This window comes from Salvelinus alpinus, chromosome 12, assembly GCF_045679555.1.
Source record: "Salvelinus alpinus chromosome 12, SLU_Salpinus.1, whole genome shotgun sequence".
NCBI classification, from domain to species: domain Eukaryota; kingdom Metazoa; phylum Chordata; class Actinopteri; order Salmoniformes; family Salmonidae; genus Salvelinus; species Salvelinus alpinus.
The window spans coordinates 13,063,595-13,077,730 of NC_092097.1; the positions used below are offsets into that span (position 1 = coordinate 13,063,595).

General features: G+C 43.0%; 1 protein-coding gene across 1 annotated transcript in view; it reads left to right on the plus strand.

Annotated features, from left to right (window-relative positions):
* The first annotated feature begins 1,025 nt into the window (after window positions 1–1,025).
* Window positions 1,026–14,136, plus strand: part of LOC139535558 (E3 ubiquitin-protein ligase PDZRN3-B-like) — a 124,805-nt gene continuing 111,694 nt past the window's right edge. The window contains exons 1-3 of the mRNA XM_071335073.1: window positions 1,026–1,855; window positions 5,154–5,240; window positions 7,510–7,617. Coding sequence (XP_071191174.1) covers window positions 1,142–1,855; window positions 5,154–5,240; window positions 7,510–7,617 — 909 coding nt within the window. The 5' untranslated portion in view covers window positions 1,026–1,141. The remainder of the gene's footprint in view (window positions 1,856–5,153; window positions 5,241–7,509; window positions 7,618–14,136) is intronic.

The window sequence follows — 14,136 nt, forward strand, 5'->3', positions numbered from 1 at the left end:
TAATGTAGCTATCATAAAGAACTACAGATGCCATGATGATCTAGATGTGACGGATGAATCAAGGCAAAGGTAAGATTCTCTGGATGAACTATCTAATGTGAACTGACTTGTGCAAGTTTTACATTTACACAATACCTGTTAGCAAAGGTGTCAGCTTGAGATGACATGCAGGAGCTTGCAGGGATTTGTAGTTTTGCATGATGTCTACTTTGATGCTAATTGGCATTTTCAAATCTGAGATTAAATAGAGCCGAATATATTGGTAAAAGTCACCTTGTCCGAGGGATATTTACATGGTTATCAAAATGTCATGCCAGGGTAAGATAACACAAAACACAGCCCTTATTTCAAGTGTTTCTAAAAATCCCCCATGGGAAAAATTAATGGTGTAAAAATGATTGGAACCATTTCCCTGTTTGACCGCTAGGTTTTATAGGTATTATGACACCTCCACCGTGGGGCTCTACTCTGCCTCAATATAAGAGAACTGAGTTGAACGTTCCTCAGCTAGTGATCACACAGCCTTTGTTTTATAGCTCATACACTGTCAGTCACAACTACTGTAGTCAGGTAACACATATAGCCATAGCTCTTTCTAACAATGTCACACAGACACTAACATGGTTTTACAAAATGAGAAGTCATCCTCAGAGCACCATCCCTTCCTCCTACACACATTGTTACAAAGTGCAATATCTGTTTATGGCATTTGCAAATACAATATAGATAAATTCATAATCTAAAACAATGATTATAGGATCCACAATTAATTGGAGTCTGTTGCGTAACATTTTCACTTCGTAAGTAGAACTACTACTATCTACAATCTGCCTACACTTGTAGCCAGCCTACCTGTCTTTGTAACTTGTAAATCACATTCAAAAAGCTTTAAGAATGCCCTCTTCGATTGATGAATTATCATAGCAATCGTCTGATGATTGCCTTGGACTCATGTGCGCGGCTCTTATGGCAGTTACGGTATAGAATTCCTCCACATTTTTTTCCCGAGGAAGTCTCGGTCAATTAGTTAGACAGTAAGGAGAGCTTGAAGTCAGTACTCCTCCAATGAGAATCTAAAACACCCACTACTCTTGCTTCGATTTGTGGGAATCCCGGCGGAATTTTGGATTTATTTAAAAACATGGGATTTGAGTTGGATCGGTTTAAAGGGGCTGTGGACCCAGATTTTAAATGCAATTTGTGTAATAAAGTTCTAGAAGACCCGCTCACTACTCCGTGTGGTCACGTCTTCTGCGCTGGCTGTGTGCTGCCGTGGGTTGTCCAGCAAAGCAGCTGCCCCGTCAAATGTCAAAGGATCTCCACGAAAGAGCTGAACCACGTTCTCCCTCTGAAAAGCCTGATTATGAAGCTGGACATAAAGTGTGACAATCATGCCAGAGGCTGTGAAAAAGTGGTAAAGCTACAACATCTGGCAGAGCACGCTGAGATGTGCGATTACTCGCCGGCAAAATGCAGGAATAAAGGATGCAACGAGGTGCTCAACCTGAAGGACATGGATGCACATATGCGCGAATCGTGTGATTGCAGACCGGTTGGGATATGCGAAAATGGATGTGGATTGATGCTCACCCACAAAGAGCAAAAACTAGACACCCATTGCTGTTTGAAAGCCCTGAAAGCACATAATAGTGCATTGCACGTGAAGGTGGTCAGCTTGGACAAAGAGTTCAAGAAACAATCTTTGAAATCGAGCAAAAGAGAGAAATCTCTTCTTGCTCAACTCTCTGCTGTGCACAATGAGCTACAAATGACAGCACTGAAGTATCAGAAGAAATTCACTGAATACAGTGCAAGGATCGACTCGCTGACTAAGACCCTTGCTCTCCCGTGCAAGGTAAATTCGTTTCAAATTACATAATTTGTGGCTCTGGAATTTGTAATGCTGGTAGTTACTTTGTGATTGTCGAGGGTTCTATTGTGTGTTACTTTGTCTCTTCTGCGCGCGTACTGTCATTCTTTTCACATCTGGTCTTCGAGCGCTACTTTGTTGCATGTTCCGTTACTTATCAGAGGTTTGTATTATTAACCAATGGAAAACTTTAGAGGTCCGATGTCTGCAAGCCCTTGACCAGACAGACTTTGAGTCTCCTGTGGTCAAACACGCTTTTATTAGTCTACTACTTAAATTGCGTTTAATGTGATTTCCAACGACGAAGTAATTGTAGGGGCCAAGTAATGGTCAGAAGTGTTTCTTCTCCTCAGCTTGCCATACGTGTATGCCTGTCAGCTGCACTTACAGCCAGCTGGCAGTCTGGGGGAGGGGCAAATATTTACTATTGTTCTGTACACATGACTCAGGTCACAATTACCTCCTCAAGGATCCCAACCTCTTCAGCGTTGTTAGGGACTGTCTGTCTGAAGATGTTGGAAGAGACTGTGCTGTTGTAATAACAACATAATAAAAATGTGCCTAGTTTTTGCCATGTTCTATAGCCAACTCAACACACTGGATAGAAATGGATATAGGCCTCTCTTCTGGTCAGCTAGGGAGTGGTTGAAGTGTTTATGATGTCGTGTAAGTCCACATTAACCCATAGTGGAAGAGCAGGCGAGGTACAAGGCTACACGCATTCTGAATGTAAGTTAACAGAGACATGTCAGTAGTGTGACATCTTTTGACCCTTACCTAGTGTTGTTGTGTTTTCTCCCCTTGTTTTTGAACTGACAATGTGTGCTGCACCGCACAACCACACATTTACAAGATACCAATGATCAGTTATTATAACTAACATCATCTTTTCAGCCTGGTAAGAGGAAACCCTTTCAACGGAGATTCAGGTTACTTATTTAGTACTATTTATTCAACCCTCTGAAATGACTGCGCTGTACAAACTCAGTGAAATTGGATGCACGAAGAAAGTTGTGCTGCTCCTTGAAGCTCTAATCCCTGGAAACATCTCCAAAGGTGTCGTTTCTCATATGATCCATGAAAGAAAAAGAGGGAAGCCAGAAACAAAAATCAGAATGAGGATGATGTGGTCAGTTTTAAAGGATTTTTCTCTTCAGATTTTTCCTTCAGATTCAGTCAAGCACTATGAACAGGGTTGTTTGGCGGAGAACTTCAGTGCACATGTGGCAGTATCAAACGGAAAGACACAAGTGGAATTAACTGTTGGAGGCGGGCAATTTGGTGACTGTCGCTGCATTGCAAATCTTAAGAGAGCCAGCGTCTCTGTTTCTTCTTGGGCTAGTTCAGGTCACGTGTTATCAGATCCTGTGAAATGTAGGACTTATTTCTGATTCAGGGTGACATATTTGGTCCACAAGCCACTGCCAAATATCAGTGGAGACAGTGACTGGTAGCCTCCTTTGACTGCTGGGTTTGGGGCACGGAATCTCAGAGACTCTCTTTTTTATTTTTTTTAAGTACAGTGAAAAATGGCATAGCCCAGCTTTCCAGTATTGCTATACGCTTGGCTTCTGATGTACAGAATTTAACAGAATAAGTAGACTGGCTAAGAATGACTGGGCTGGATATGGGAATGTTGTCTTTCACCTTGGTCCTGTTGTAAATAAGGCTACATATTGTAGGTTAGATGACTGAGAAGCAAGATCAACACTGTCTGCGATGATTGCTGTGTGTCTGTGGGATTTAGTACCTTTCTGGCATGACATGCTTACCCAACTGGTTTTAGAAGTCCTCAGTCCTCCTTCACATTGTCTTGGTTACTCAGTTCTGACAGATCTAGGCTGTCCTTACAACGTCTAAAAGGTAGGGACAAGGCTGCATACATAAGACTAACTTCCTAACCTATTCTTTTTTTCCTATTCATATTGCTCATATTCCCAGATATTAGATGTGTTCAATTCCACGTTGAGTGACACCGAATCAGAATTTTCACTTAAAAAATATGTCAAACAAAAACCCTTGATTGCAAAGTTAATCAAACCATACAACTCTATTGTGTTATTGACTGTACGTTTGTGTATCCCATGTGTAACTCTGTGTTGTTGTTTTTGTCTCACTGCTTTGCTTTATCTTGGCCAGGTCGCAGTTGTAGTTGAACTTGTTCTCAACTGGCCTACCTGGTTAAATAAAGGTGGGGGGGGGGGGGGGGAAACACTAACAAACTACTTTTAACAATTTCCAAAAACACATGTACTTCAAGAACAGTGCAGATGCAAAGTTTGGTAACAGAATGACGGCCTGTGCTGTTTGAGACGTCATTCTGTTACCAAACTTTGCATCTGCGCTGTTCTTGAAGTAAATGTGTTTTTAGAAAATGTTGAGTCTCAGTGTCACTCTGTTACTGTGGAATTGTCCATATGCCATTATCCATTTAGTAAATGGCCAATAGTTGTCTTTTAAATGTGGAACTCTGTTCACATGCGTCTACACAACTTGGTCCAGCAGCAGTGCACATTCTTCCATGGCGGACATATAAGCTAGTACTCTGTACCCTATCCTGTAGCGTATATGGTAGCCAGACTCAGTCATGACACTGTACATACCGTTAATATTTGCTTTTATATTTAGTCCCTGTATGCTATGCATACTCCATACTGGGATGACAGCTGATATGATGTTCCCAGTCCCCTCCCCCCCCCCCCCCCCCCAACTGTCCTCTTAAAAAGGTGGAGAGCTGACTGCATTGGTTTCCAAGCGTTCCACTTGTCATCCCTTCATTGACCGAGAAGTCTACTGCTGTATAAATATAAAGAGCGAATGTCTTCTGGAGCGAGAGAAGGAAAATGGCATGAACCCTCAGTCACTTAGCAGCTCTTTCTCAGAGCTGTTGTAGATCCACAGAGAATCACGGTGTAGATCCACACCAGTGATGTACTAAAATGTGAGAACAGGTGAATCTTTACCCTCTGCTACCAGCCATGTTGGTTATTGTGATACTTTTTTACATATCAATTTACTGTGTATTGAGTAGTCTGGGATTTTACCTCAGGCCTTTTCTATACCTAAAATACTCCATTGACTTCGAAGTCAATTTCCTAGATTTTTTTCAGTCCTTTCTACTGTGTCGTTCAGTTATTTTTGTGTCGTTTTGAAGTGGAAATAAGCTCCAGTTCTCCATCGCTCAGGGAGGGGGTGTCATTGATTTTGTTCAATCATTTATGTTATTCAGTGACATTTGTGGGTTGCTAATGACTACCTGTCTCCTGCCTGTGTCTGTCCACAGGGTGGGGAGACCAAAAACGTCACAGCCATCCTTCATCGGGAGGGCGGTTCTCTGGGCTTCAACATCGTGGGAGGAAGACCATGTGCGGTAAGTTACAAGTGGAATCTCGGCGGTTACTGTTTTATCTCGTTGATGGTCTGCCAAGTGTCGTATGGGAAGTCCGGGATGGAGGCACATACTTGAACCACAATGAATTATAATTTAGTGTTTTACCCCTTTACTGACATAGACATAGCTTAGACAGTAATACACAGTGCACGTTTCTCTCTTGAGCCTATGTGGATGGACCGCATCAATTAAGTTTTTATTGTGTTAGTATATTGGTTGGGTTTAGCAGATTTGGTTTTTCAGATAAAAACTATAATTACTTTATATGAGTGTTAAATGAAGGATTATGACTGTGCCTCCAGTTTTTTTTTGTCTTTAATTGAGGGGACTGTGATGACATGGTAAACACAGACCAGCTGTGAAATGGGTCCTCTGCCCTGGGCTGATAACCCTTTATGACTTCTGTATTTGCTGTCTCACAGACAAGCATAAATTATTCCGTGCTAAGAGTGTCAGTGTTGAAAATATCACTGCTGACTTGGGATCCGAGCACATATTCACAAAGATTCTTAGAGTAGGAGTGCTGGTATAGGATCAGTTTTGCCCTTTTCTAGATGATAATGAATAGAATAATATGGACCGGAGGGACCTGATCCAAGATCGGCACTCCTACTCTGAGATACTTTGAAAATTCAGGAACTGGGTCTCCCATACATGGAGCCTCTGTCTCTGTGTGTGTGTGTGTGTGTGTGTGTGTGTGTGTGTGTGTGTGTGTGTGTGTGTGTGTGTGTGTGTGTGTGTGTGTGTGTGTGTGTGTGTGTGTGTGTGTGTGTGTGTGTGTGTGTGTGTGTGTGTGTGTGTGTGTGTGTGTGTGTGTGTGTGTAAAACTGGTCCCGTTGAAATGGTGTTCACCGTATCTGTTTCACTGGGAAGAATGTGTGCCAAAGGGTTCCACTCAGGGCTGTTTTTCTGGGTTTCATTACAAAAGCTGTAGTGACACACTTTGCTGTAGCGACTTGGATTATTACAGAAAGACTATTTTACAGGAGGAAACTATAAAAAGGGACCAAACATCCGAAGCAGATTTTTATTTTCTTAATTCCATGGTCTTGTTGATTTGTAACCTTTCTCGTTCCCTTGACAGAACCATACATCAAGCTCAACTCAACTAGAGTCCAGAGGATACAGTCAACTTGCTCGCAGTGTTTTTAAGGCTCCGGATGAATTCATAAAGAGGTCACCAAATCCTCCACAAGAAACGATTGATTTGAACGGAAATAACATAGAGGCTTTGCAGCTTTTGACACATGGCATTTTCATTCTTGACTGGGGTTGATACGATGGGGAGGCCATGATGGGTTGGGCGCCAGGATAACTATGATTAAGGGCTGGCCTTTGTAGAAAACAGAGGGTCTAAATGCTGGGGATTCATGGCAAAGCATCAGGCCTCTCGCACTGCCCTGTTGTGACATTCCCTTGGCACTCCGGGCCTTTTTTTGGGTGCATCGTGTTGGTTTCACAGTAAACACTGTGCTGTGATGAGCTCGGATAAAAGAGGAAGCAGACCTGAAATAATTAATTACAGCATTCACAGCTTGATTTCTGAGGTTTCTTTAAGTATTCCATAAAAATGTAGCACAGTATCGCATGACTTGGCAGAGGTGCGGGTTGGATTGATGTGGTTTTAAGAGGAGCTGAGATGGATGTTGGCAGTGGTTTTGTTAAGCCAATCATAGCTTTTACAACTCAGGGGTCACAGCCTCACCGATGGACGCAGAGTGTACCCATCCAACACATCCATTCAACATTTAGCCCCTCTAAGGGGATGGGTCGCAGTCACACTCTCCAGCCCTGGGAAACATGTCAACTGGCAGGCCATTTTGGCACTGGGGCTGTGTGGAGCACAATATTAAGCCCTGTGTAATGTGCACCTGCAACCCACTAGTGAGTCACTGCGGGCTGTTGATCCATGCGGTTAATCGCTGGGTTAATCCAGGCTGCGTTGATGACTGCAGTTGTGTTCACATGTGACTGCAGGGTGTCTCTGACCCTGATTGGTGAGAATGGGTAATGGGAAAACCATTTAGAATTGTCTGCATAATAACCTCAGGTCTTTTGGAAGTAGGTTAGGCAGTTTTAGCAAGAGACTTGTTTTATTATTTTAAAGATCTTAATTTGTCTGAAGAATTTGAAGTCAATTATCATGTATTTTAGTTTCATATTTTTTTAATGTAATCATCTTCAACGGTTACAATTATTTCTTATCCAATTTGATCAATGTGTAATCTGAGATAGTTTCTCCCCACAGGACGACCATGATGGCCCTTCGAATGAAGGGATCTTTGTATCTAAGATTGTTGAGAACGGACCAGCAGACAAGGAGGGAGGCCTTCAGATCCACGACAGAATAATGGAGGTATGTGACCTGTACCGTTTCATGTGAAGGCCAATTCAGTATGCAGCCCTTTAACCATATCTGGAGCCTTGGTATTCACATGCATACGTTGTAATGTTAGCACCAGAGAACCAGATATTCTACAACACCCTAGCCCACAACAGTAACCACTTCAAGCAGCAGTAACAAGTGGCTGGAATCCCGCTGTTCATTCAGATTCATCATAAGCTCCCTTGACAATAGACAGATTGAGCCACCAAAACCGACAGCAATATACTTGGCGCCTAGTGACTTAAGACCGCTGGGGCCTCCAAGTGGCCTAGTCGCCTGGTCTGTAAGGAGAGATTAGTTCACGTGCCGTGTGAATGTGTGTCAGTGTGACTTACTGGGAGAAGGGCTGTGTGAGGGGGATACCAGGGGGAATCGGTGTACTGGGTTATATGAGAGGACACCTCTGTATAGGATCCTGTTATGCTCAGTTAATAGCCATTCATCTTGAATCAAGTTAAAAGAAAGCAAATTTAGCTTAAAGGTGCAATATGCAGAAATCGCTCTGCCATTTTCCTGGTTGCTAAAATTCAAATAGTAATTTCAGTTTATGTGACAAAACAAGCAATTGGGTCCCATGTGTGTAGAATCATTGTACCATCTAAACCACTGTGAAATATATTTTCAATAGCCAAAAATATTGTATTTTCAGCTGTTTAAGCTGGTGTACAAAACCTAAAGTAAAAGATGGTAAAATGTAACTTAAGAACGGGAAGCAAAGAAATGGCGCACATAGAACAGATGTACCGTTTATTAGACTTGCTTTCAATGTTAATATGGTCAGGTCATCCAAAAAGTGTAAAACTGCAGCTTTAAAGATGACATTGGACCCACATTGGTGTTTTTGTCTCTGTATTGTCTTTGACTTAGTGGGGGAGAAGTCACAGAGAGGACGGTGGAGAACGTTAAGAGAATGAGGACATTGAGGATGGAACTAGGGACCCTATTCAGTGACGCTCTCTCAAGATGAGTGGGGTGACTAAACAAAACAGAACCAAATAGAAAACATAGTTGCTGAATCCCTGTGGTGCTTTTCATTTGATAGGGGATCTAATATCAGAGGTGGGTTAAGTTTCTCAGCAGCCATCTTTGTTACAGCTAAGCTGTAAAAATTACCTTGTCATATACGGATTGTTCCCTGGTTGAAGAGAGATGTGTAATTGAGTCAGTTCAGTTGTGTTTCCTACCTGGGGTGATGGAGGTCTCAGTGGGATCTAGTGATTCATTGAAGGGGGAAATGAATACCAAGAACCCACCGGCAGTTCCGTGTACTGTACTCCCAACCCTGTGTGGCAAAACCAACAGTAGCCTCATCCTGCTATGTGGGGCGCCGTGCACAGCTGGAGCGTGCATTTTTAAACCTGCACCACCGGAACCCTTCCAGTACTGCCTCGTCTCTCCCACATATCTTCTGTTTCTTTCTTAAGTGCAGCTCAAATGACTCCTGCTTTTCTCTACTTTGAGGTTGGACGCACCATGATGCAGTTTAAATGGTTGTTTGTGGATGTGGCACATTTTTATTAAGTTCCTGGCGTATTGTTATGTAGGCTATGTGAAAGTTGAGGACTGTATTCGTTCAAATCCACATCATTTATATTTTTGTGGATCACAGTCATGGTGCGTAGCCTAATGGTTGTATTATGCCCCTTTTTTGCTCAGATTCTCAATAAAGGACTGCGTGACCTGACAGCAAACAGGACATGGGTGTCGTACATCATGCTTTAATATTCTGATTTCATTGTCCCTATCCCCTTGACAGGTGTGTGAGATGCAACAACTTCAGTGTTTAATCATCACCCCAAACCCATTTCTATTCCCTTTGAAAATCAAAGCTTTTTTTTTTTTTTTTTTTTTTTTTTTTTAATGAACACCATATGAAAGTAAAATCCCATCGTGTGGATCACCACTCATTTCATGCGCCACAAAAAAGCTTCAGTGCCTTGCCCAGCTGCGGTGATCAGCTGGCGTAAATGGAACCATTTACATAACATGTGGAACTAAGACGTAATAACAAGTTCAACTGAGGAGGCAAAAGCACTGGGGTCACAGTTAATTATCGGGATATTATTTTTGATGTATCTTTTTTGACATTATCACAATGTTGTTTTTGCGCTAGTTGGCTGTGCCTGTTTGTTCTCCGTCTTTTCAAACACTGAGCCAATTTATTTTCCGCACTTTTTATTTCCATGACTGATCAAAACTAGTTCTCATGGCTCTCTTGTCCCTCTGCAGCAGACATATGGTGAGCGAACACGTTTGGAACGTCGAATCGCAAAGAAATCACAGTATCGAATCACAATCCGTATAGAATCGCAATACATATCGTATCGGCACGGGAAGTATCATGATAATACCGTATCGTGAGGTCCCTGGCCATTCCCAGCCCTACTACAAACACACATAGCGTGGTGTTCTGTCTTCCTCTTGTGAAGGTGTTAGTTCCAATAAGTATACATGGATGTAACATGTCCATGATGATCCAGGATTGTTCCTCCTTAACAGACTCTTAGTGGAGGAGTGTGATCATGGCAGATGTCCCTCCTCTGCACCACTGCTAACACTTCGGCCTGGGATGAATCTGCTCATGAATGCCTCCTTGTTCAGCACAGACATTTTCTTATAACTTGGAGCAGTGTTTGCTTTAACTCAGTCTCCGCGAGCTGAAATTGTAATACATAGGTTTGATTCAATTAAACTCATGGGGCTGGGTATAGGACGAAGAGTGTAATGTACCTACTCGAAAGGGGACTTAGTTTAGCTAATGTTTTCGCTTTGAAATGAGAGAGCTGTGTTGAAGTAAGAAATGGCATTCAAGCATGTTTTCCTTGTTTTTGTTGGGATAGCTAGGCAACTGTAAAAAGGATATTATCTATCTGCCTGCACATTTCATCTAGCGCCAGTCTCCCAGACATTGATAAGTTCTTCACATTGACAAACCACACATGTGCTGTGTGTGTATGACACCACACTGACGCAAACATTGTTAGTGCCAATAAAAATGGAACGAAAATGTGTGCTTTGCTGTTTTTGTCTCCAGGAAATGGCGCGGGATATTTACTCATGTCTCACATGTTATGCTGAATCGTAGCATCTTTGTTTGAATGACTAAACCAATGTCACAATCCTAAAATGACTGCCTGATCTCTCAGGATCGAGTTGTTGTTTTTGTAGGCATCCAAGTGCAAGAACGGGAAGAGAACGAGGACGCTGAGCCTGAGACTACAGTTGTAAATGTCACCTTGTAAATCCTCTGCAAACACTCAGGTCATGGAGGGCGAACAACAACAACTACTTTAAAATAAATGGACATTGAGGAGATGCCAGTTCTAGTCTTGGAGGACATGTTATTGCCAGCAGAAATGTGTCCAACTTTAAAGTTCAACTCAGCGATATGACGTTACCACGAGCAGCACCGGAGATATTGATATGAGCGAGATGCAACACTTCGCTCTCACACAGTATCTGCTCATGTGCACGGGTTCGCTTCACGCCGTTACAGCGTGGTAGCCAGGGCACCAAAACAGCTGAGAAGTTGAGCCTCGCGCTTCAACACTCTGTTGTTGCGGAAGTTGACCCACTATGCTGTTTACTTTCTGCATCTACGTCACATCGCTGAGTCTTCTTTTAATTGTGGCAGCAATGTAAGCTTAAGTCAAGAATTCCCCCTGGGCTGATGGTGTCATGCCTGTCAAAGCCTGTCTCAAGTCTGTCAAAGTAATAGTGTTCAGAGTCCAGTTTAGTGTCGTTGTTGTTTTTACTTGCTTGGTGACTCTCTCCCTGTTTCTTCTGTAGCATTTGAAGTGAAGGCTCAAGCCAAGGTTCTGATAGATAGCGCTTAGCAGGAATAACACAACAACTTTGGGCCACATCTCTTGTAAATGTCCATTCTATGGTGTCATCAGCTGCGTTTTTATTTAGCTCACTGTCATATGGTACTGATTTAATGAAAGTGCTTAAGTAATTTTTTTCTTCAGAAATTCATGTGATTTTTCTTCTTCAGGCATTAGGTAGTTTATTGTTGTTAGAAGAGTGACTTCACAGTTTGGCTCCACAGACGTGCATTGACTAGCCACCCTGAATAGAACCGAAATAGCATGCAATTTGTTTCTACACAACACAAACACACCGAGCGTAACATATGACAATATTAATTCACCGGCAATGACTTGTGGTTTTTCTAATCTTCTTGGAAGTGCATGGGGAGGACTGTGGTAGAAAAATGGCTGTTTACAACCACATCAGTACTGCAGTAACACTATTTTGACAATGATAATATTATATTTACCTCTTGACTCAATCAACCTCATTGTATTTGATTTACCCTCACCCTTCCCCTTATTTTTATTGACTTTGAAATGTGTATCATAAGTTAATGGAAATATGTTTGTTAACTGCTACGACTGACTATTGCAAAAAAGATAATGTAACATTTTGCTTTGGATACCTACTGACTTCCGTTTTGCACCCCCACAAATTCCTATATTAGGATTGGTTGAAGGATTGGATACTATTCATCATGTCAATTCTGTGACCTGGTCCGTAGAGAAGGGAGGAGGTGACATCCTCGTCCAAGGTCTGGAATTCTGCGGGCCACACCAGAGTAGTCTCTCCTTATCTTCCTGTGACCGCTGAGCTGTGAGGTTACCCACAGTGCACCACTTAACACCCCATACCTCCCCCTAGTTATTTTAGTGACGACTCACCAGCCAGACCCTCCCGGTGCTAAATGGCAGCCATCTGTGGAAGATGGCTGATTAGAAATGTGAGTCGAGTGGAGGGGCGACCAAAGCATGCATGTTGATGAGGCCTAATTCTGTTTGAAGTCTTGGTGTTAGCATTCCTCCCACTTCCCAGGCAGGCCAGGCTAGGGGGACGGAGATGTTTGGACAGTTTGAGAGAAAAGTCTGAGGCGAAATCAGCTCTGCTCTGCTGTGTTCCCACTTGCTGCAAAGTGGCCCTGTCCCTACCCTATAGGGAAACGTGGTGATTCCCCTCCCAAGTTTCTGCAAAAAACAGATTCTAAGCTTTTTGCTTAAAGTTTTGCTCAAAGAGAGTAGTTTGCGAATGTTATTTTTAAACTTGCACCACCTTTTGAAATAAATGTCAATCTCTCAAAGTATTTTTTTTTTGTATGTTACCTAAAATTGTATTTCAATCACGAGTGCACCTCTAGAACTTGGGTTAAAAGGATCTAGGGATATTCGTCACTTTGTATTACAGCTTAACTGTTTTAATTCAGTATTCAATGTGAACGAATTGACTAGAATTGGATGTACTTCCAGTACATGAGTCTGTGATAGATTTAGACCTTTCCCAACCAGGGCCCCTCTCCTTCCATTCCCCTCAGAGGGACAGAATGCCAGTATGGTGTGGGCGGTCCGTACCCACTGTCACTAATAAGTTGTCACAGCACATGGCATCTTGGACAGGCTGAGTCACAAGTTCCCATGTGTTATTTCTGACCCGGAGGCTATGAGGAAAAGAAATGGCAGTTATTTCCCTAAGGGTATCACATGTTGTTTGGCATCCCGAGGCAAGAAGTAGGCCTTTGTCAGGGCCTTTATTGAATTTAGGCCCCCGTGCAATTGGCCTCTCGTTGTCTGTGTTTTTCTCTGTTTCTCTATTGCTCTCTCTTGCCCTTGCTCCCTGCTCAGTACTCAGTCTCTGTGGCCCTCCCTACTAAAGAGCTCTAGTCTACAGGCCCGGCAGGCAGGCCAGTTTCAGCAGCACAGGAAGGCACATTCCGAGGCTCTCTGGCTCAGCTAAGGCAGGGACATTAAATCAAATGCAACTTTTAAAGAGGCCATAATCAGCTTCTGGTGGTGGCCGCTGCACTGTGCCGGGCGCACACATGGACAGAATGGCCGCCTTTGTGGTTTAAGCAGTAAGTGCCACCGACTGGAACAGTCACAAGGCACATCTTTGTTTTCTCTTCTCCATAGGGAAAAGAGAGCGAGGTTTATGAAGCTGTGGAGTGATCACATATACAACCCTGAGAGGGTGTGAGGTGAACTCGCTCCTCGCCGGTGCCGGCCAGCTCCTCTTTTTCTGCACCGCCACTGCCACACACAAAAAAATATAGCATTTTCCACTGTGTTTAAACGGCGTCCTTCCTCAAAGGAGAGCCGACGGTTGATGATTTTCATGGAGACACTCTGTCTGGCCTACTGTAAATGTGTTTGCTTTGCTCCGACACCAGTCTAGTTAAAGGGTGGCTCGGCTCTCTCTTTATTCATAGGACCCACTCCCTTTCATTTATGGCCCCTGAAAGTTTAGGGGGCAAAAATAGACAGGTGTAATTAAGGATGATTTTCCTGCCAATTAATCATTGGTATTGTGTAAGCGGCTCAGTAACAATAAGCTCAGGTTACCAGCTGCTCTCCCTGTCGGCCCCTGACTCCCCCTGTGGACTGCCCACTGTCTCCCTAATTAACTACCCCCAATTAAATGCTAATAGGCTGATTAACAGACCTTTGTTGTGCTGTATTGGCC